Source organism: Micromys minutus (genome assembly GCF_963924665.1).
Source record: "Micromys minutus genome assembly, chromosome: X".
In the NCBI taxonomy this organism is placed as follows: domain Eukaryota; kingdom Metazoa; phylum Chordata; class Mammalia; order Rodentia; family Muridae; genus Micromys; species Micromys minutus.
This window is the reverse complement of record NC_137970.1, coordinates 14,811,947-14,829,395: the sequence shown is the minus strand read 5'-3', so window position 1 is coordinate 14,829,395 and position 17,449 is coordinate 14,811,947. Positions and strand designations below refer to the sequence as shown.

General features: G+C 50.5%; 2 protein-coding genes across 2 annotated transcripts; one reads left to right on the top strand and one right to left on the bottom strand.

Moving 5' to 3' along the window:
- Nucleotides 1-1,079: 1,079 nt before the first annotated feature.
- PRICKLE3 (prickle planar cell polarity protein 3) lies at nt 1,080-11,114 on the top strand (the record flags this gene model as incomplete). Its single annotated transcript, XM_080909587.1, has 9 exons — nt 1,080-1,121; nt 2,262-2,347; nt 3,206-3,389; nt 6,809-6,922; nt 7,210-7,347; nt 8,298-8,501; nt 8,597-8,783; nt 9,575-9,874; nt 10,370-11,114. The coding sequence occupies 9 exons, from the start codon at nt 1,080-1,082 to the stop codon at nt 10,981-10,983; spliced, it is 1,869 nt and encodes a 622-aa protein (XP_080765713.1). The 3' UTR covers nt 10,984-11,114.
- Nucleotides 11,115-11,210: 96 nt separating this feature from the next.
- On the bottom strand, nt 11,211-14,897 carry PLP2 (proteolipid protein 2). Its single transcript, XM_080909588.1, has 5 exons — nt 14,501-14,897; nt 13,132-13,284; nt 12,932-13,027; nt 12,337-12,427; nt 11,211-11,770 (listed from the first exon to the last, which is right to left on the bottom strand). Exons 1-5 carry the CDS (start codon nt 14,594-14,596, stop codon nt 11,751-11,753), a joined length of 456 nt encoding a protein of 151 aa, XP_080765714.1. The 5' UTR covers nt 14,597-14,897; the 3' UTR covers nt 11,211-11,750.
- Between the last annotated feature and the right edge of the window lie 2,552 nt (nt 14,898-17,449).

Below are 17,449 nucleotides of genomic sequence, written 5' to 3'. Positions count from 1 at the left end.
TAGGGAGACTCCACAAGACCTCACCTTACCCGAGCCTTTGTTTCTGAACCCTTCAGGTCCTGTGATATCTTGCCTCAGCCTCAGCAGGAAAATCAGAGGCCTACCAGGTGGGGAGAAGAGGCTGATTAACTGATGAATAAACACCCTCTCCCCCAGCTTCCCTCTGGACAAGGGTCAAGAAGTGACAAGGTTGTGTGTTGTAATGGGGTTGAGGTGGGCAGAAGGAGGAGTTCCTGGGCGCCCAAGATGAAAGGCCTGTCTGACCGTTGCCGCCTCATGCCTAATTAAAGACTCAATTCGGGCGCCTGAGTTCTGAGTTAGAGCTGCAGATGCTTGACCCCTTTCTAGCCTCAAGGCCGGGAGATGTGGGGAGCAGGAAAGAGAGACCCAACCCTATAAATGAGCTCAGGAAAGGAGATGAGATCTGCCTGGAGACAGAAAAATAGGGGAACAAGAAGGAAGGCTCTAAGACCTACTTGTTTGGGCAGAGGTACTGTGGGGAAGCTTGCCAGTGATTTCAGACTTTTCCACATATACCTCAGTTCTGACTAAAAATGGAACAGGTCTAGCAGAACACCAGCTCCAGCTGAAGACGGAGTTGGACCGGTCCTTGTATCATTCATCCCGAGAAAAGAGAATCTGGTAAGGGACTAAGAGGTGACTTTAACTCCTGTCCCCCAAAGCTTGCAAGCCACTATTCGTTGAAAACAGCACTCTAATGTAATATTCTCACCATGTCCCCACACCCAAACCTGATTGCTTCCTGCTTTCAAACTCTAAAGGCCTGGTGGCACCCAGGGAAACTGAAGGCTCAGCCTTCTGACACCCTGCTTCTGGCTCTAGCCCTGGGATGGCCGCCAACAGCAGGCTTTCCAGCAAGGCACTCGCTCACCTCTTTAGATAGGGGACACTAGGGTGACTGAGACACTACACAGGCCGCGGGGCGTGCCCTAGAAAGCGTGCTCCTCCCACCTCGGAGTCAAGTTTACGGAACAGAGCTGCCAGGCCCGACGCGCCGCGCCGTGGCAGCCGACTCCATTCGTCTGACCCAGCCGGGCTTGACTCTGTCTAGGCGCGCCATGTTCGCGCGTGGGTCGCGGAGGCGCCGCTCCGGGCGTGCGGTGAGCAGGGCTCAGGGCAGTGGTGGGGGTCAGGGGTAAAGTGAGATCCTGGCGGGGGGCAGGGCACCGGGACAGAGGGGAGGCACCCTAAGGGAGGATCTGGGAATTCCTTTCCCCAGTTTTCCCAGACTTGGGCACTGGGACCGAAGTATAACCCTGGATGCAGAAACGTGTAGATAAGGTGGCTCAAGCCCCTAACACATCTCACACTTTTATCACTGTTGCAATCTGAGGATGCCCCTTACCTGTGAGTTAATCTGAAAGGTAAAAAAAAAAAATGGGGTTTTGAGATTTGAAGTTGAGGAAGAGTGGGACATCCTGAGTTTCTGATTAAGGGACCTCATACATTGAGGGACTGTAGAATGAGAGTGGGGGTCTTTCACCCATGAGTACCAAGAGTCAATGAACTAAGATTTAGGATCAGAAGATTTCCAGGCTCCCGTCGGAGTCTGGAAGCTGACTTCCTAGAGAGGATGGTTTCTCTTTTCCTCTGAACTATCTTTAACCAAGAAAAGTGGAATCTGGACCAAAGAAGAGAGTATTCTTAAAATATGAAGGGTAAAGGCAAAGATTTCTTGGGCTAGGGCTTTCTGAATGAAACAGAGATGACCTGTGGTCCTAAAGATATTCCTCAGTTTCTCGGGTAGGAGAGATAAAGCCAGGATTTGGGGGAGGGGCTGGAGAACTTCTGAGGGAAGGGCATTGCCCAGAGTTCATGAGGGATCTCAGAGAAATGGTGGGTTCTCAGATGCCTACCTTGTGGGACTCGAGTGCTGCTGGAGCCCTGGATATTGAAGGGTGACTTGGGGGGAGGGATGCACAGCTTAGGGACTCTGCTCTGGTAGGTAAAGGACTCTCTGATAGACCTGTCTGAGAACTAAAGGAGGGCAGACCCGCCCAGACAGAATTCCACGGAAAGGGAACAACATACAGGAAAGTGGTCTCAGCTGCCCTGCCTCTGGTTTGATTGTTTCCTTCTCCCCCGCGCTCCAGGCGCGGTCTCAGCCTGCCCAGCGCTGCCCCCAGTAAGACAGGCCCCAGCCTGCGGTTGGGAGCCTGGGAGTGGAACAGCAGGCGTTGACTTCTTCCTCCCTACTCCCGCACCTTATTTCTTCTTGCATCTGCCCCCACCCACTACAGCCTCCAGAGACAGAGGACCCTGCCCGTGGCCAGCCTTGCAATTCCTGCAGGGAACAGTGCCCAGGCTTCCTGTTGCACGGCTGGAGGTAAGTGACCCTAGCCTTTGTCAGAGACCCGCCCCAAGGCTTGAACTCCGCCCACAGAGAGCTCAGTTGGGAAAGGAACCCCAAAGTTCATTCCAGGGCCCCCGCCCCTGAGTCATTCCTAGGAGACCGGTTCCCAGGAGAGTTCCACAGCCCTGAACCCCAAAAACATCGTCTCTCAAGTTTAAGTTCCATCTCTAGATTGATCTTCTAGTCCTGTCTATAGGCCCCTTCTTAGGCTCAGAACTTTTTTCCCTTACCCAGTGTTCCCTCATGCTGGAGCATTACACCCAAAGTCTAAGGGCCCACAGTTCCACAGACTCCCAATTGTGTCCCTACTCCCCCTACACATAATCTAGAGGCCTGCCTTCAGGGATGATTACCCCACAGAGCACAGAATCATTTGCCTGTGGAAATCCCTTTATTTATGATATGAGTCTCAGCCCTGGAATACCCCTCCCTCCAACCCCCAACCCCCCCACCCCCGCTCTCGCACCCAGGCCTGTTGCCCAGAGGATCTGACCCAAGTACCAGACCTGAAACCGAAGCCCCACCCCTTCACATCCTGTACCCAGGATCACAGCCCAACCCCCCCAGTCCTCTAGGCCCCTATTTTCCAGTCCAGTCATCATGCAGAAGCTGAGCCTGGCACAGCCAGTGTCCCAAGGCCTGGTCATAAGGCAAAGTCAGACCCTGGCTCTTAGCCTCAGCTCCTGTCAGCCCTGGCCTCAGGCACAGAGCTGGATCCCAGCTCTGAGTCCTTTGGTGTTAATCTACATACCCTTCAGTTGGACCTGGGCTGCCTGGAGTGGCCTGGGTGGACCACTCCTTAGTGACTGACTCCTATCCTGGTTCTCACAGAAAGATCTGCCAGCACTGCAAATGCCCGCGGGAGGAGCATGCTGTGCACACTGTGCCTGTGGACCTAGAACGCATCATGTGCCGGCTCATCTCAGACTTCCAGCGCCACTCCATTTCCGATGACGATTCAGGCTGTGCCTCAGAGGAGTATGCCTGGGTACCCCCTGGCCTTAAGCCGGAGCAGGTGAACAAAGGCTGGCTTGCCACCCTCATTCTCCAATGGGCGCACACATATGCAGTCACATATCCATTTGAGTGCAAGCCTATATCTGGAGTAATGCTGGAGTGTGATCCACCTACCACTGTCTCTCTGTTCTGAGTGATCACTGGGCCAGTTCCTCTGGGTCTTGTCCACTTCTCATCCCATTTTGTTTTTGAAGGTGCATGTGAGTATGTGTGTGTGTGTGTGTGTGTGTATGTGTGTGTGTGTGTACGCGCGCGCGCACTCGAACCGGATATGTACAGGTGCCTGAAGAGACCAGAAGAGGGTATCAGATCCATTGGAAGTAGAGTTATAGAGGTTGTCAGCTGTCACGTGTGTGCTGGAAAACTGAGCTCCTATTCTCTGGATGAGCAGGAGAGCACTTTTAGCTCTCTCTCCAGCCCCATTGCTATTCTATCCTTTCTCCAGACTTTATCTCAGCACGCCATTCACTGCGTCACCATTATGTGTTATGAATTATGCACTCAATTGTTACTGAGCATTCACTATTTGTTGCACACTTCTAGGCACTGAGGACAGTTAAAGAAACCATAAAACAAGGGCTGGGGGTACGGTTCAGGCAGGCATAGAGCATTTGCCCTAGCATGCATATGACCCTGGGTTTGAACTCCAGCACCAAATCATGCACACACATGTTGGCACTTATATTCCTACATGGAAATATCAACATCCAAAAATGCTCAAGTCTCTTATATAAAACAGCATAGTGTTTGTATATTACCTACACCTTTGAAAAATGGCATACTATTTTTGTATATGACCTAAATATCTTCCCATACACTTTAAATCTTCTCTAGATTATAAACTGTGGTACACTGTAAATTACAGATAAGCAGTTGTATTGTTTCTTGGTTGGGATTTGTAGCTCTGCTGTGAAGAACATGCCTAATATTTACAAGGCCTTGGACTCAAGACCATAGCCAAGAAAAAAAAAAAAAAAAAAAAGACTGTGTTAAGGAAGAAAAATACCTGGGTGTGGTAATACATGGCGGTAATCCCAGCCTGTGAAGGTTGAAGCAGGAAGATTACCACAAAATCAAGGCTGTATGATATATATGTATAATGCCAGGTCAGCCAGGGGTAATAGTAAAACCCTATCTTAAAAAAAAAAAAAACAATAATCGCAAGAAAAATCTGCATGTTGCTGAGCAGTGTGGCGCGTGCCTTTAATCCTGGCACTTGGGAGGCAGAGGCAAAAAGGATCTCTGTGAGTTTGATGTCAGCCTGGTCTACAGAGTGAGTTAGTTCCAAGACAGTCAGGACTAGACAGAGAAACCCTGTCTCAGAAAAAAAAAAAAAATCTGTGTGTAGAGGCGTTCAGTTCATATGGATCTTTAAAATTTTTCTTTGGTGAGTTAAACCCTCCAGTGTGGAACTCTCGGGGGGAAAGGCATGGCTGTGCATAAGGTGGCATAAGGTCTAGGGAATTTAAAAAAAGCTGAGGGAGGAGAGGGAAGGAGGCCAGGATTATAAATAGAGTGCCCAGGCAAGCCCTATCTGAGCTGCCCTGAAGGAGGTGAAGGGAGCAGAGATCCGAGGTTGGCACAGTCCAGGCTAAGTAAGTAGAAATGCCAAGGTACAGAGGCAGGGTGTGCTTGGCACAAGTGTGTGAAGAAACGCGAGGAGACCAGTGAGGCAGAAGCAGGGTGGGCAAAGTGAGGGTGTCTGCAGGAAAGGGCAGAGGGACTAGAGGGTCATGGAGAGAACTTTGCTATGAATGAGGAGAGAGGCTCCAGAGGGCTGTGAGAAGAGGAGCTTGTCTTCCTATCTAACAGTATATCTGGCTACTATAACAGCCTGTAGTAGCAAGGGTGGAATCAGGACTAGTGACTAGGAAGCTGTGTCAATGGTCAGGATCACTGCTGAGTGAGGCTTGTTTCTGGAAATCTACACAGTGCTAAGACTAGATAGAGCGCTGTGCCTTTGCACATGCTAAGCAACTGCACTTCCCGGCCTCAGTTCTGGATACATTGTCCTTTGTAGTTTGGGTGAAAATTTTGGAGTGATACAGGACTCTGTATCCATTGATTGGACTGGAACTCATTATGTGACCCAGCGCAACCTAGACTACATAGCAAGTCCCATTCTTAAAGAAAAGAAATCAAGCCAGGCAATGAAAAGAAAGAAAGGGAGAGAGAGAAATTGAAAGCCAGGCACAGTTGCATAGCCTTTCAGTACCAGCATTTGAAATGCTGAGCCAGGTAGATCTTCATAAGTTCAAGGCCAACTTGGTCAATATGTCAAGCTCCAGGCCACCAGCTAGGGCTACATAGTTGGAAAAAAAAGAAGCTCAGGAAAACCCTCATAGTAGCGCACATCTGTAATCTCAGCCATCAGGAGACCAAGGCCAGCCTGAGAGCAAGGGCCAAACCAGCAAGAACTATATATTGAGACACCCCCCCCTCTCAAAGACGAAAGGTCAGGGAAGGAGTTATTTTTAAAAAAAAAAAAGCCAACCAAGAACAAGTTTGAATGAGAGTTGGTGGTGCTGGTTACATAACTGCATTACCTAATACTTGCAGAGAGGTCTTGGGGCTGCATTTTTGGCACCTTAGCCAACAGATAACCATCATAGTCGAAGTGAATGCAAGTTCTCTTTTTAAAAGATTTATTTATTTTATAAATGTGAGTACTCTGTAGCCGTCTTCAGACACATCAGAAGAGGGCATCAGATCCCATTACAGATGGTTGTGAGCCACCATGTGGTTGCTGGGAATTGAACTCAGGACCTTTGGAAGAGCAGTCAGTGCTCTTTACCACTGAACCATCTCTCCAGCTCATGAATGCAATTTCTAAGAAGGTATATATACATATATATATATATATATATATATATATATATATATATATATATATATACACATATATATTATATGTATATATATATACAGAGGCAAGGGGACCAAGGACTCAGTCCTATAACCATCCCATATTTAGGTGTCCACTAGCTGAGGAGCAGTTTAAAGAATGAGACAAACAGCCAGTGAGGAAGGAAGGAAGGAAGCCAGGGCTTTGTGGTATTCTGGAGGCTCAAGGAAGAAACTATTTTCAGGAAGTGAGAGTAATCAGCTGGGACCTAGACTAAGGATGCTTTGACCAAAGAGGACTGAGTTGGGTCAAGATACAATGGGAGCAGAGGAAGTGAAATGGGCAGGAATTATATTCAACTTTTGTGAAGTTTTGCTATAAAGGGAAGAGAGCAGGGTTTACCCTGTGGGATCTTTCAACCATTTAGAAGTTTCGGGAAAGACACTGTCATCCGGAGAAGGACCCTTCAGATGACTTTAATTGTCCCATAGAACAAGGGGCCCGTGACCTCCCTGTATCCTAGTTCATCCCTAACTGTAATTGTTTTCTCTCACCCTTTCCCATCCTCCCAGGTTTACCAGTTCTTCAGCTGCCTTCCAGAAGACAAGGTCCCCTATGTCAACAGTCCAGGCGAGAAATACAGGATAAAGCAGCTGCTCCACCAGCTACCCCCACACGACAGTGAGGTGAAGAGGGGAGAAGGCTGGATGGGCATGCCAGGAGCGGGGTACAGCCTGGACTAATTCAGGGCAACTGGCAAGAAATGGGTGGGGTCAGCTAAGGAACGGTGAGCTGAGCTCAAGTGAAAGGCCTAGAGAAGCAGGAGCCAAAAGGGAATGTTTCTTGACCAAACTTAGCTGAGTCTTGAGAGAAGAGGCAAGGGATGGGGACGGCCAGTGGGAAGCACCATATAGACAATGGTGTAGAGGTAAACTCTGTGAACACATATAGTCCAGAAGACTCCTCTCCCCAGGCACAGTACTGCACGGCCCTGGAAGAAGAGGAGAAGAAAGAGTTGCGAGCCTTCAGCCAGCAGAGGAAGCGGGAGAATCTGGGACGGGCCACGGTTCGAATCTTCCCAGTGACCATTACCGGGGCCATCTGCGAGGAGGTGAGCTATGGAGGGTCTCAGCAAGTGACGGCCCTGAGGTCTACCACTTAACACCCATTGGGGTGTCACTAGAGCCCTCTGGTGAATATAATGTGTCCCTTAGAGGACCGCTATTGGATCTAACTTGTCTCTAAGGCCTTGATGGGTATTTCTGTAGTTTCCTCTCCCCCATGCAGACGGCATGGAGCAGGGACTGTCCCTTTTACTCTTCTTGTGATCAGGATTTGTTCTTAAGATGTGATCCACATAGCTGGGCCTAGTGGCTCACACGGATAATCTCAACAATGTGAGAAGCTGGGGCAGAAGGATTGTTAAGTTCAAGGGCATCCCAGGCTTCATAGTAAGACCGTGTTTCAAAACAAACAAAAGAGCTTACTCACAAGCCCGTCCCCAGCCATGCAAACTAATAGCAAATAATATTATTAATAAAGTGACGCATAGTGGCAGAGTCTGAATCCTGAGGTAGAACCCTCCACAGTTGGTGGGATTTGTCTCCAAGGCCTTGCCTGGTAGTGGGTAGGGGCCTGTCTTTAAGACTATTTGGTGAGATCCCTTGGCTGAGACCTCTGAGGGGCGGAGACTATCTCTACAGCTTAATATTTGCCTCAGTCACCTAGAAGGTTTGCCTGTAAGGCCACCCATGATCATTAAAGCTTGTCTTTGTGGTTTTCCCACAAGCAGAGTCAGTCTGTTGTGTGCTGCCCTCCTCCTTGTGAGTGGGAACTATCTCAGATTCATCCCATAAGTGATGCTAGTTACTTGAGAATCAGGAGTTCAAGGGCACCTGTAGCTGTGGATTACATTCAGAACCAGCCTGGGCTACATGAGGTCCTGTCCTAAAAAAGAAATATACAAAGCTTCACCATGGGAGAAGGCAAGTTCTCACACGCTTGGCTGACCCCATCCATCTTGCTATCTTGGTGACTGTGATGGTGTCTGTCATTCGGCAGTGTGGAAAGCAGATCGGAGGTGGGGACATTGCAGTCTTTGCCAGTCGAGCAGGCCTTGGTGCCTGTTGGCACCCGCAGTGCTTTGTGTGTACCACGTGCCAGGAGCTGCTGGTTGACCTCATCTACTTCTACCATGCTGGCAAGGTCTACTGTGGGCGCCACCATGCCGAATGCCTGCGCCCTCGCTGCCAAGCATGTGATGAGGTTTGTGCCTCCCTGGCCAGAGGTGGGAATGGAGGCGGGTGGACCAAGCCAGAAGCGAACTCTTCTGACAGCCCTGGCTGATCTGTGCCCTGCAGATCATCTTCTCCCCTGAATGTACGGAGGCGGAGGGCCGACACTGGCACATGGGTCACTTCTGCTGTTTCGAGTGCGAAGCCTCATTAGGAGGGCAGCGCTATGTCATGCGTCAGAGCCGCCCCCATTGCTGCGCCTGCTATGAGGCCCGCCACGCGGAGTACTGTGATAGCTGTGGGGAACACATCGGTGGGTGAGAACGTGCTGGGACAGGACAGACGGACGGACATATGAACAGCTAGGCCAGGGCCCCACTCGCTTCTCTCCCTCCTCCCCCATAGCTCCTCCTCCTCGCCCCTTTCCTTTGCTGCTGGAGAGGAACTTACGGCCCGTCTTCCATCATGGCCAACAGATTTTTTTTTTACCACTGATCTATTCTCTCCAGCTTATATGTCATGCTTTCTAAATTCCACCAACACATCAGCCACCCCTCCCCCACGACACACCTAAATGCACCTTCAGAGCACCCTGATTCCAGCACGCTAAGGTGAAGGCTTTACCATCCAGAGCTACATTCTTTTCCTTTCACCTTCCTCCCTTATCCTACCTTAAGTCCTGCTTTCTAGCACAGCCTACCTTTTTTGACATCCTACCTTCTTAAACTGGCTTCTTTCCCACCAAATCCGGCTCGTACCTAAGTCCCGCCCACACCAGCCATGCCTCTTTTCGGGTCCCGCCTTTCACTTATTTGCCTTCTACGTAAAGCTTGTGGTCATTAGAGCTCAGTGCCCATCTATGTTCTTTAAATGATCATCCTAGGAAAGAAAAGGTACCATTCATTGCCGGTCAGTTCCTCTCCGAGAGCTAAGGAAGAACTCACATCATCTGCTTTCTTCACAGAAAGAGCCCCTTCTGGGACTGGGGAGGAAAGTCGGGGTACCCTACTTCAAATCTCCCACCTCTTCCTAAGAAAGAGCCCGCTTAGGTAGGGTAGCCTATGAGTGCTGCCTCAGTTTTCCCACCTGTGTTGGTCCTCACAGGCCTGGACCAGGGCCAGATGGCTTATGAGGGCCAACACTGGCACGCTTCAGATCGCTGCTTCTGCTGTAGCCGTTGCGGTCGAGCTCTGCTGGGCCGCCCTTTCCTGCCACGCCGAGGCCTAATCTTCTGCTCCCGAGCCTGCAGCCTTGGGTCGGAGACCACCGCTCCAGGGCCGGGCCGGCGGAGCTGGAGCGCCGGCACGGTCACCACACCGCTCACAGCTTCCACAGCTTCTTTCTCGGCTACCGAGGGGACATCAGAGACAGCCAGCAAAGGCACCTGTACCAAGGCAGAGCCTGGTGAGTCCCACCTCCACCATGTCTTCCCTGGGCTGCCCAGCCTTGTCCTGTAACATCCTGTTTCCCCAGATAGCTGGGCCCATCTTTCTCCATGTCAGAACTAGTCTCTTGCCCTGACTCCACACTTCGCCTGCACAGAGCCTTTACCTCAACACGTCCCATCGTAAGCCCCTCACTTCAGACAACTGGTCACCGCTCTACCCACTACACCCAGGCTTCCCCTCCATTCTATCTCAACCCAAATCTACTCCAGCCCTTGATAATGCCCCCTTCTGGCCACAGTCCGTATAGCAAACCTCATGCTTAATTCCCCCCCTGCCCTTCTCTCCACCCAAAGCCTGAAGCTAGAGTCAAACGTTGGGATACCCAATGTCTGACCCCCTGTTCCACTTCCCAGTCCCAGTAGAGGGAAGAAGGTATATCTTTCCTCGGGTAAGGGCCAGACAGAACAAGCACATAGCCAGTGTCTTCCTTCTTCCATCTTTCGTTTTCTAGCTGCAGGCCCTGAAGAATCCTCCCACTTTCTGAGAGGGGCCCCCTACCGCCACTCTATGCCTGAATTGGGGCTCCGCAGTGCTCCTGAGCCACCCACAGAATCCCCTGGCCATCCTGCCCTGCACCCAGATGATAACACCTTTGGTCGCCAGAGTACGCCTCGTGTCAGCTTCCGAGACCCTCTGGTATCTGAAGGAGGTCCGCGAAGGACCCTTAGTGCACCTCCAGCCCAGCGCCGCAGACCGCGAAGTCCCCCACCCAAGGCCCCTAGCTGCCACCACCGCCGCCGACGGCGCCAGAGGCACCGTCGCCAAGGAAGCTACCATCACCACCACCACCACGCTGGCAGACATAGCCATCATCGCTGTGACTTGGGATCAGGTTCAGATTCAGGATCATGTTCCAGCTCACCCTCCAGCCCCAGTTCAGAGTCTTCTGAGGATGATGGCTTCTTCCTAGGGGAACGAATCCCACTGCCCCCTCACCTGTGCAGGCCCAGGATCACCCAGGACACTGCAACTGAAACCTTTAACTCCCCAGCCCAGCCACTTGTCCAGGAGTCTCACCCTGCTGTGCCTCGCCAGAGCCGGGACAAGAACTGCATTGTGGCTTGAAGGAAGGCAGCTTTAGAAGGAACTCTTTCTAAAGTCCGTGTAAATGATGAGTGTCCTAACCTAAGTCACAGTCCCCTTCTGCACTCCATCTTCTGTTTGTATTAGGGAAGCAATGTAGTAGTTGTTAAAGAAACGCCTGGCTTCTTTGTTCCGATGACTTTACCTCAATTTCCCTCCTCCTGAAACTAACACATATTTGACCCCAAAAAAGTAACTTACTCATCACAGACCTTAACAATACTTTTATTGTTTATTTAGCCCTTCACAGCTCACCCCACACAGAGAAAAAGGTTATTTGTAGTGGGCCACTCATTTTGCAGCTTATGTCAGGATATGGTTCAAGCAGAACTCACATCCGGCTGCTGGTACTGCAAGGCAATGGAGAATCTAGGCACACCCATAAAGGTGACCACACCCAGGTGGGTTGATTGGCAGGATGGAAGACAAAACTCCCAACGAAGGCACTTTAACAGGGATATATCTCAGCAGAGAGTGCTTGCCTAGTATGCACACGGCTCTGGATTCAATCTCTTGTACCACAAACACTTTCAGTGGGGTCAGAGAATTGGCTGAAGAGTTGTGGAAACCAGGAGATATTGGTTTGGAGACAGGATCTCACTGTGTAGTCCTGGCCTCAAACTAACAGAGATCCACCTGCCTCTGCCTCCTGAGTGCTTGGATTAAAGGCTTGCACCACCACCGACCAACAGGAGGAAGTTTTTGATGGAGGAGCTATTGACAGGTAGCAGAGACAGCTGAAAAGACGATCACGGGCCATCTGTGGGGTCTGCATGGGGAAGAAAAAAAAAACGTACTGATTAATCTAGATACCCATTTATACAGACAGGAATGCTGACACCCTTATGACATTTCATGACACATTTAAGAATCAATAAAGACGGGCTGGAGAGATGGCTCAGTGGTTAAGAGCACTGATTGCTCTTACAGAGGTACTGAGTTCAATTCCCAGCAACCACATGGTGGCTCACAACCATCTGTAATGGGATCCGATGCCCTCTCCTGACTGAAGGCAGCCACAGTATACTCATATATAGTAAATAAATAAAAAAGAATCAATAAGGACACAGTTGCCAGTCATATTTTCCCCTAGGAGGCCCTTTTCCTTTTTTTTTTTTTTTTTTTTTTTTTTGAGATTGGGTCTCACTGTGTACCTCTGGCTGTCCTGGAACTTACTATATAGACCAAGCTGGCCTTGAACTCAGAGATCTGCCTTCCTCTGCCTCCAGAGTGCTGAGATTAAAGGCATGTGCCACCACTGCCCAGCCCCTTTTTTCTTTTTATTTTTTTCTGCTCTCGGGGAGCACACAAGCGTACACACCCACACCCTCTTACCAGTGGGGGCTGCTGTATGTCTTTGCTGCTTCAGAGGGAAGGTGATGTATGCATCATACCCAAAGAGCAATGTAGCAAGTAAGCCCAGTACCTGGAAAGATAGGAGTGACGAGACTGGATCAGAGGGCATTCCTACTCAGTCTCCATGTCTTTGTATCTACCTCCAGGAGGGACCCATGTAGGTTAGTGACTCCAGCCTCATGCTAGGAAGCCAGGGAACCTCAGAGACCGGTCAGAAGTCTAAATCCTTCTACCTCACCATCTCCCCAGTTCCTCTCAGCACAGGACATCCACCCCCAACGCCTCATATGCAGAGGGCTTGGCTTCTTACTACAATTGGAGACAAAGTTCTAGCAGATGGTAGCCTAACGTGTTAACAAAGGAGCTGCCTTTGACTATCACAAGATCCGTGTCTGACAAGGGACAGTGATTTTACACCAAATGATCTTGGTAGATAAAACTCATTGCTGGGGCCAGACTTTGCTGTAAGCCCAGAGAGCAACTTTGGCCTGGTGTGGCTCACACACTCCTGCAGAAGCCCCTAGATCCTCAAATCCTTCTCACTGTGCTCTGGATCTATTTCTTGGGCCCTTACCCCAGCGACGATTTTGGAACTGCCTCTTCCGTCTACAAGGACAATGATGGAGGTGATCAGGTACAGGATGGCCGCTACAAGGGATCTGAAGAAGTCCTGTGAAGTAGACAGAAAAGGAGGTGATCTCAGCACCCAGAGTTGCAGACCATTCCAATTTCCCAACCCCTGCCCAGCCTGGACACTGCTGGCCCCTTTCTCACAGTCCAAGGCCAATTGATGAACGATAACTTGGAGTGCAGGTCACACATGTAGAAGACAAATAAGACAGCAGCAAAGATCATCTCAATCACCGACAGGGAGGAGTAGGCGGATGTAGACGCGCTGAAGCAAATCAAAATCACCAGGCACAGTATCTGAGAGAAGAAACAATGGACCCTAATCAGCCATGGGTTCAAAGCAATGGTTTAAATTAGAAAAGAGGGATCTCAAACTTAAATATCCATGGGGGAGTGGGAATTACTTTCTGAGACTGGAAATGGAGTTCAGTGGTTGAACATTTGATTTGCCTAACATGTGCAAGGCCCTAGGTTCCATCCACTCAGCAGAGACAGTTGGGGAGGTTGGGGAAGAAAGAAAGAAAAAAATCTTTTCCCGAAAATAACTACCAGGAGGGGGTAAAATGACATTCGATAATTGCAAAACCCCTCTCCCACGCTCACTGTTCTCCAAAGCATTGTCTAAGAGCGTTACAGGTCAGAGTTCACTTAATCATCACAAGAATCTAATGAGCTAGGTACATTTATTTTACAAAAGAGGAACGTGAGTCACAGAGAGGTTATGTGGCTTGCCCAGAGTCACCCAGTAAGAAGAAAAGAGCAGAATTATGCGCTCCAGTTCTCCTTTCCCTGAGGGGAGTGGCTCTGCCAGGTGTTTTGTGAGCTCTGGTGGCGCCAGCGTCCAAGCCTTTAGGGGGAGGGACGTTCGGTTCCCCAGGCAACCCCTTTGGGAAGGGGTGAGACTGACACTAGAAGGGCAGGGCTCCGTTAAAGGAGCCGCACCTCTTTTATAAGTGACCCAAAGGCGGTGCCCACTTGGAGGGGGATGGAAAACCAAGGTTCCCTGTAACCATACAAAGAGCTAAGGACCTCCCATCCAGTCCCAAATGGGCACGGAAGAACTGGCGAAGTGTGGAACGCCCTACCCTAAAGGGGACTAACTCTACCCCACCCCAATAGGCCCCGCCTTTGGGCGCACTGCCAGCCCGCCCGCTAGTGCCCAGGCCGGCCACGCCCTGCCACGAGAGGCTCCCACTCCCCAGGACCCCTTCACTCCGACCACTGTGAGTCTACGCCCACACACGCGCCCACACACCCACAACCCCCAACATCAGTTATCGATAACTCGCCTCACCCGTGCACCATCAGCTCTCCAATACTTCGCCCACGCCCCACCGAACGCCCAGCACCTCGGCTGGCTTCGACCCTCGTCCACGAACTCACCTACCTGCACCCCACTGCCAAGCAGCAAGCAGCTGGGCCACGTGCCTGCCTCAACCGAAACAGTCCCGTGCCGCGTGGCCCAGTCTGCACACCCGGCCTCTGCCCACCCTCCGGCCCCGGGAACACTCACAATCTCAGCAAACAGGAGAATTCCCTTTTTGGTGCGCGAGAAGCTGGTGCAGGCTAACCAGCAGCCGGGGGCCGAGAGACGCTCAGAGTCCGCCATGGTGTGTGTTGGAGTCCCTGGGACGCAGAAGCTGTGTTTTCTGGCTCACGGGTTCGAGGTCGCTGCACAACCAGCCGTCTGTCCCGCCGTCTGGCCGGGAAGGGGGCCCCCAGGCAAAGGAGGGAATGAATCACCGCGCCTAGCAAAGCAGGCGGGGCCGGAGGGGGCCGGGCCAGGTGGAGGCCGCCCCGGAAGCCCCCTTTGCCCCGCGGCAGAAGACGATACGGGTCCCGCACACAGCCTTATCTTCAAGGTGCTTGGAAACTCCAGGTACCAGGAGCAAGAATATGTAGACCCTTCACTTTTTTTTTCCCCCTAATGCAAAAGAGCTACCGAGGTAATCTGGCTTTGGAAGGGGAGCTACTCGATTAGCCAAAACACCAAGAAGTAATAAAGTCACTTGGTTTCCTTAGCTGAAAAAAAAAAAAAGTGGCTGAGGCCCTGTTTAAACCCGAAGTTCTCGAGGCCAAGTATGTTTCCTGAATTCAGAGTGCTCTGAATTTTAGTAAGTTTTCCCTTTGCATCTAGAGCAGTGTTTCTGCACCCCTTTGGGGCCGAACGACCCTTTCACAGGGGTCTCCTGAGAACATCAGAAAACAGATATTTACACTGCAGTTCATAACAGCAGCAAAAATACAGTTATGAAGTAGCAACGGAAATACTGTTATAGGTTAGGGGCGTCAGCACACCACGAGGAACTGTATTAAAGGGTCCCAGCATAAGGAAGGTTGAGAACCTCTGCTCTACCTTATTTAACGTGCAGGATCTGGGGTATTAAGACTTAATTACCCCCACAATCTGGTGTAAATGTTCACAGTAAGTGGGACGAATAAAAATAGAAAGGTGTTCCTGATTGGATCAGGTCAAGTACTGTAGTCAACTGGGCTGGGGAGTATGCGGTGGGTTTCCAGAGTTTGGTTATAAAGGATAGCGTAGTGGGCAGTGGTGGTACAGACTGAGTGGGCACAGGGCCTAGTGATGGACCTGGTGAACACCAGTGACTGTCATCAATCTGCTTAGAGCCTAGGCAGCCAGTATCCTGTGCTGAGTAATTCCAGGGAAGTTTTCGGCCTCAGTGCTGGACCTCAGTTTTCTGGTTCTGAGAAGAGAGGCCAAATCAGCTTTAGGGGAAGACTGGGGAAAGCACACATTTTTGCTCAGAACTGGGCAAGTTAAGGGTGGGTAGTCTTTAAGTATAATTTTGGGTACGAAGGTTGACGTTTTGATTTGTCTTCCTGAGCAATGAATTAATAATCCCTCCTGGCCACTGTAGTGACTAACTCTCAGACATGCACCCTGTTACCTGAAATCAGGACACCCTTCCCCCACCCCAACCTCAATGTGTTATGGTCATTAGTTTATACTCAAGAGTATCGCAGTCACTGAAAGACTAGAATTCAACCTAAGGGCCTGCCTGCCCCGCCCCAAACATAGGTCTCTTCCAAATTAGAAAGGGGTTCTCTTTTACAAACGCCATTGTTGAGAGAATGCCTGAGGGATGATGGAAAGGTGGAAACATTTCCCCAGTGTTGAGTGTCTGCGTTCAAGCAGTAGAAATACCTGAACTTGTGGAACACGCCAAATTTAGCTCTGGCCTCTGTACTCGCTGTTCTTATAACTGTTGATGCCCCTCCCCCGCAGCTTTGCCTTCCTTTGGCTTCTGGTCTTTCAGGTTCCACTTCAAAAGCTCTGTCTTCCACCGAGGCCGGCAGCCCACCACCCCTCCCACAGTATAGCCGGTCCTTTTTCCTTTGATGTTGTTTGTTGGAAACAGTCTCTCACTGGGTAGCCCAGGATGGCTTAGAACTCGTGATCCTCTCGTCTCCCGCTGCCCACATGGAGAAATTTACAGGAATATGAAATTCCCAGCCATAAGTTTGTTTTTTCCCCTATAACTCTCACTTCTCTTGGAAGTTATCTTTTATGGATTCTTATCACTCTTGACGGATATCAGTCTACCTTTCGCTATATCAGCTCCCTGACATCACCAGAGAACTATTCTAGAGCAGGTATACAGTTGAGGCGTTTGTCAAGTATGGGTAAGATTATAATGGAAGGCTTCCAAAGCAAGCTCCAAGTAACCTTGCTTTCAGCTCTCCCCCCTCTGGTCTATTTGCAATATCTGGGCCTCATTTTCCCCTTTTGTGAAATGATCTAACCGAGGAGGTGTGTAACTAGGTGAAAATAACCCCCTTCCCCCCCCCCAAGCAGGCCCTTAAAGCTAAACTGAGTAAACGGTGGCTGAGGTTACTAAATTAGTTCCCTGGGTGTAACTGTTTGGGAATTGTGTACTAGAACCCTTTCCTGACTTCTGGGGAACCACACTCCCACTGTACGCTGAGTCATAAGTCTCCACACGCTAACACTTCTGAGTGTTCACTTCTTTATACCCCAGCTGCTAGCTGTCCCTGTTTGGATTGCAGTCCGCCCCGCCCCACCCCCACTGCTACCTGAGACGCTGGACCTGTCCTTTCTCCCCTCCCCCCTTATCCTCCTTACAGGGGCGAAAGTTGCCTGTTTAGACCACAACTTCCCTCTTTGGGGGATGGGATTGAGTGTTCAGGATGTGGTTAACAACAAGGTGACTGGACATTTGTTGCATTGGCCAGTGCCTGCTTTGTGGCTACCCGGGTTGGAGTCTTCTGTCCATATAAGCTTTTAGGACTCAACTCCCAGGGTGGAGGAAACTTTCGTCTCTTCCCAAGACCGGACCGCCCGGTGCAGTTTGTCACCGTCTAAGGAAAAGGAGAGGCGTGGCCCAAAGACTTCTAACAGCCCTCTTTTAGCCAGGCCTACCCGGGGCGCTGACTCACACCTTCCCCGCTCTGTCTCAAAGTGGGGTCCAAGGCCCCA

Excerpts from the sequence above, each read along its gene's own strand:
- PLP2 (XM_080909588.1), bottom strand. The coding sequence starts at position 14,596 with ATGGCGGACTCTGAGCGTCTCTCGGCCCCCGGCTGCTGGTTAGCCTGC. Across the intron at positions 13,028-13,131 it reads TCATCAATTGGCCTTGGACT|GACTTCTTCAGATCCCTTGT; the intron begins GTGAGAAAGGGG and ends TCTACTTCACAG. Across the intron at positions 12,428-12,931 it reads GTTCCAAAATCGTCGCTGGG|GTACTGGGCTTACTTGCTAC; the intron begins GTAAGGGCCCAA and ends CTATCTTTCCAG.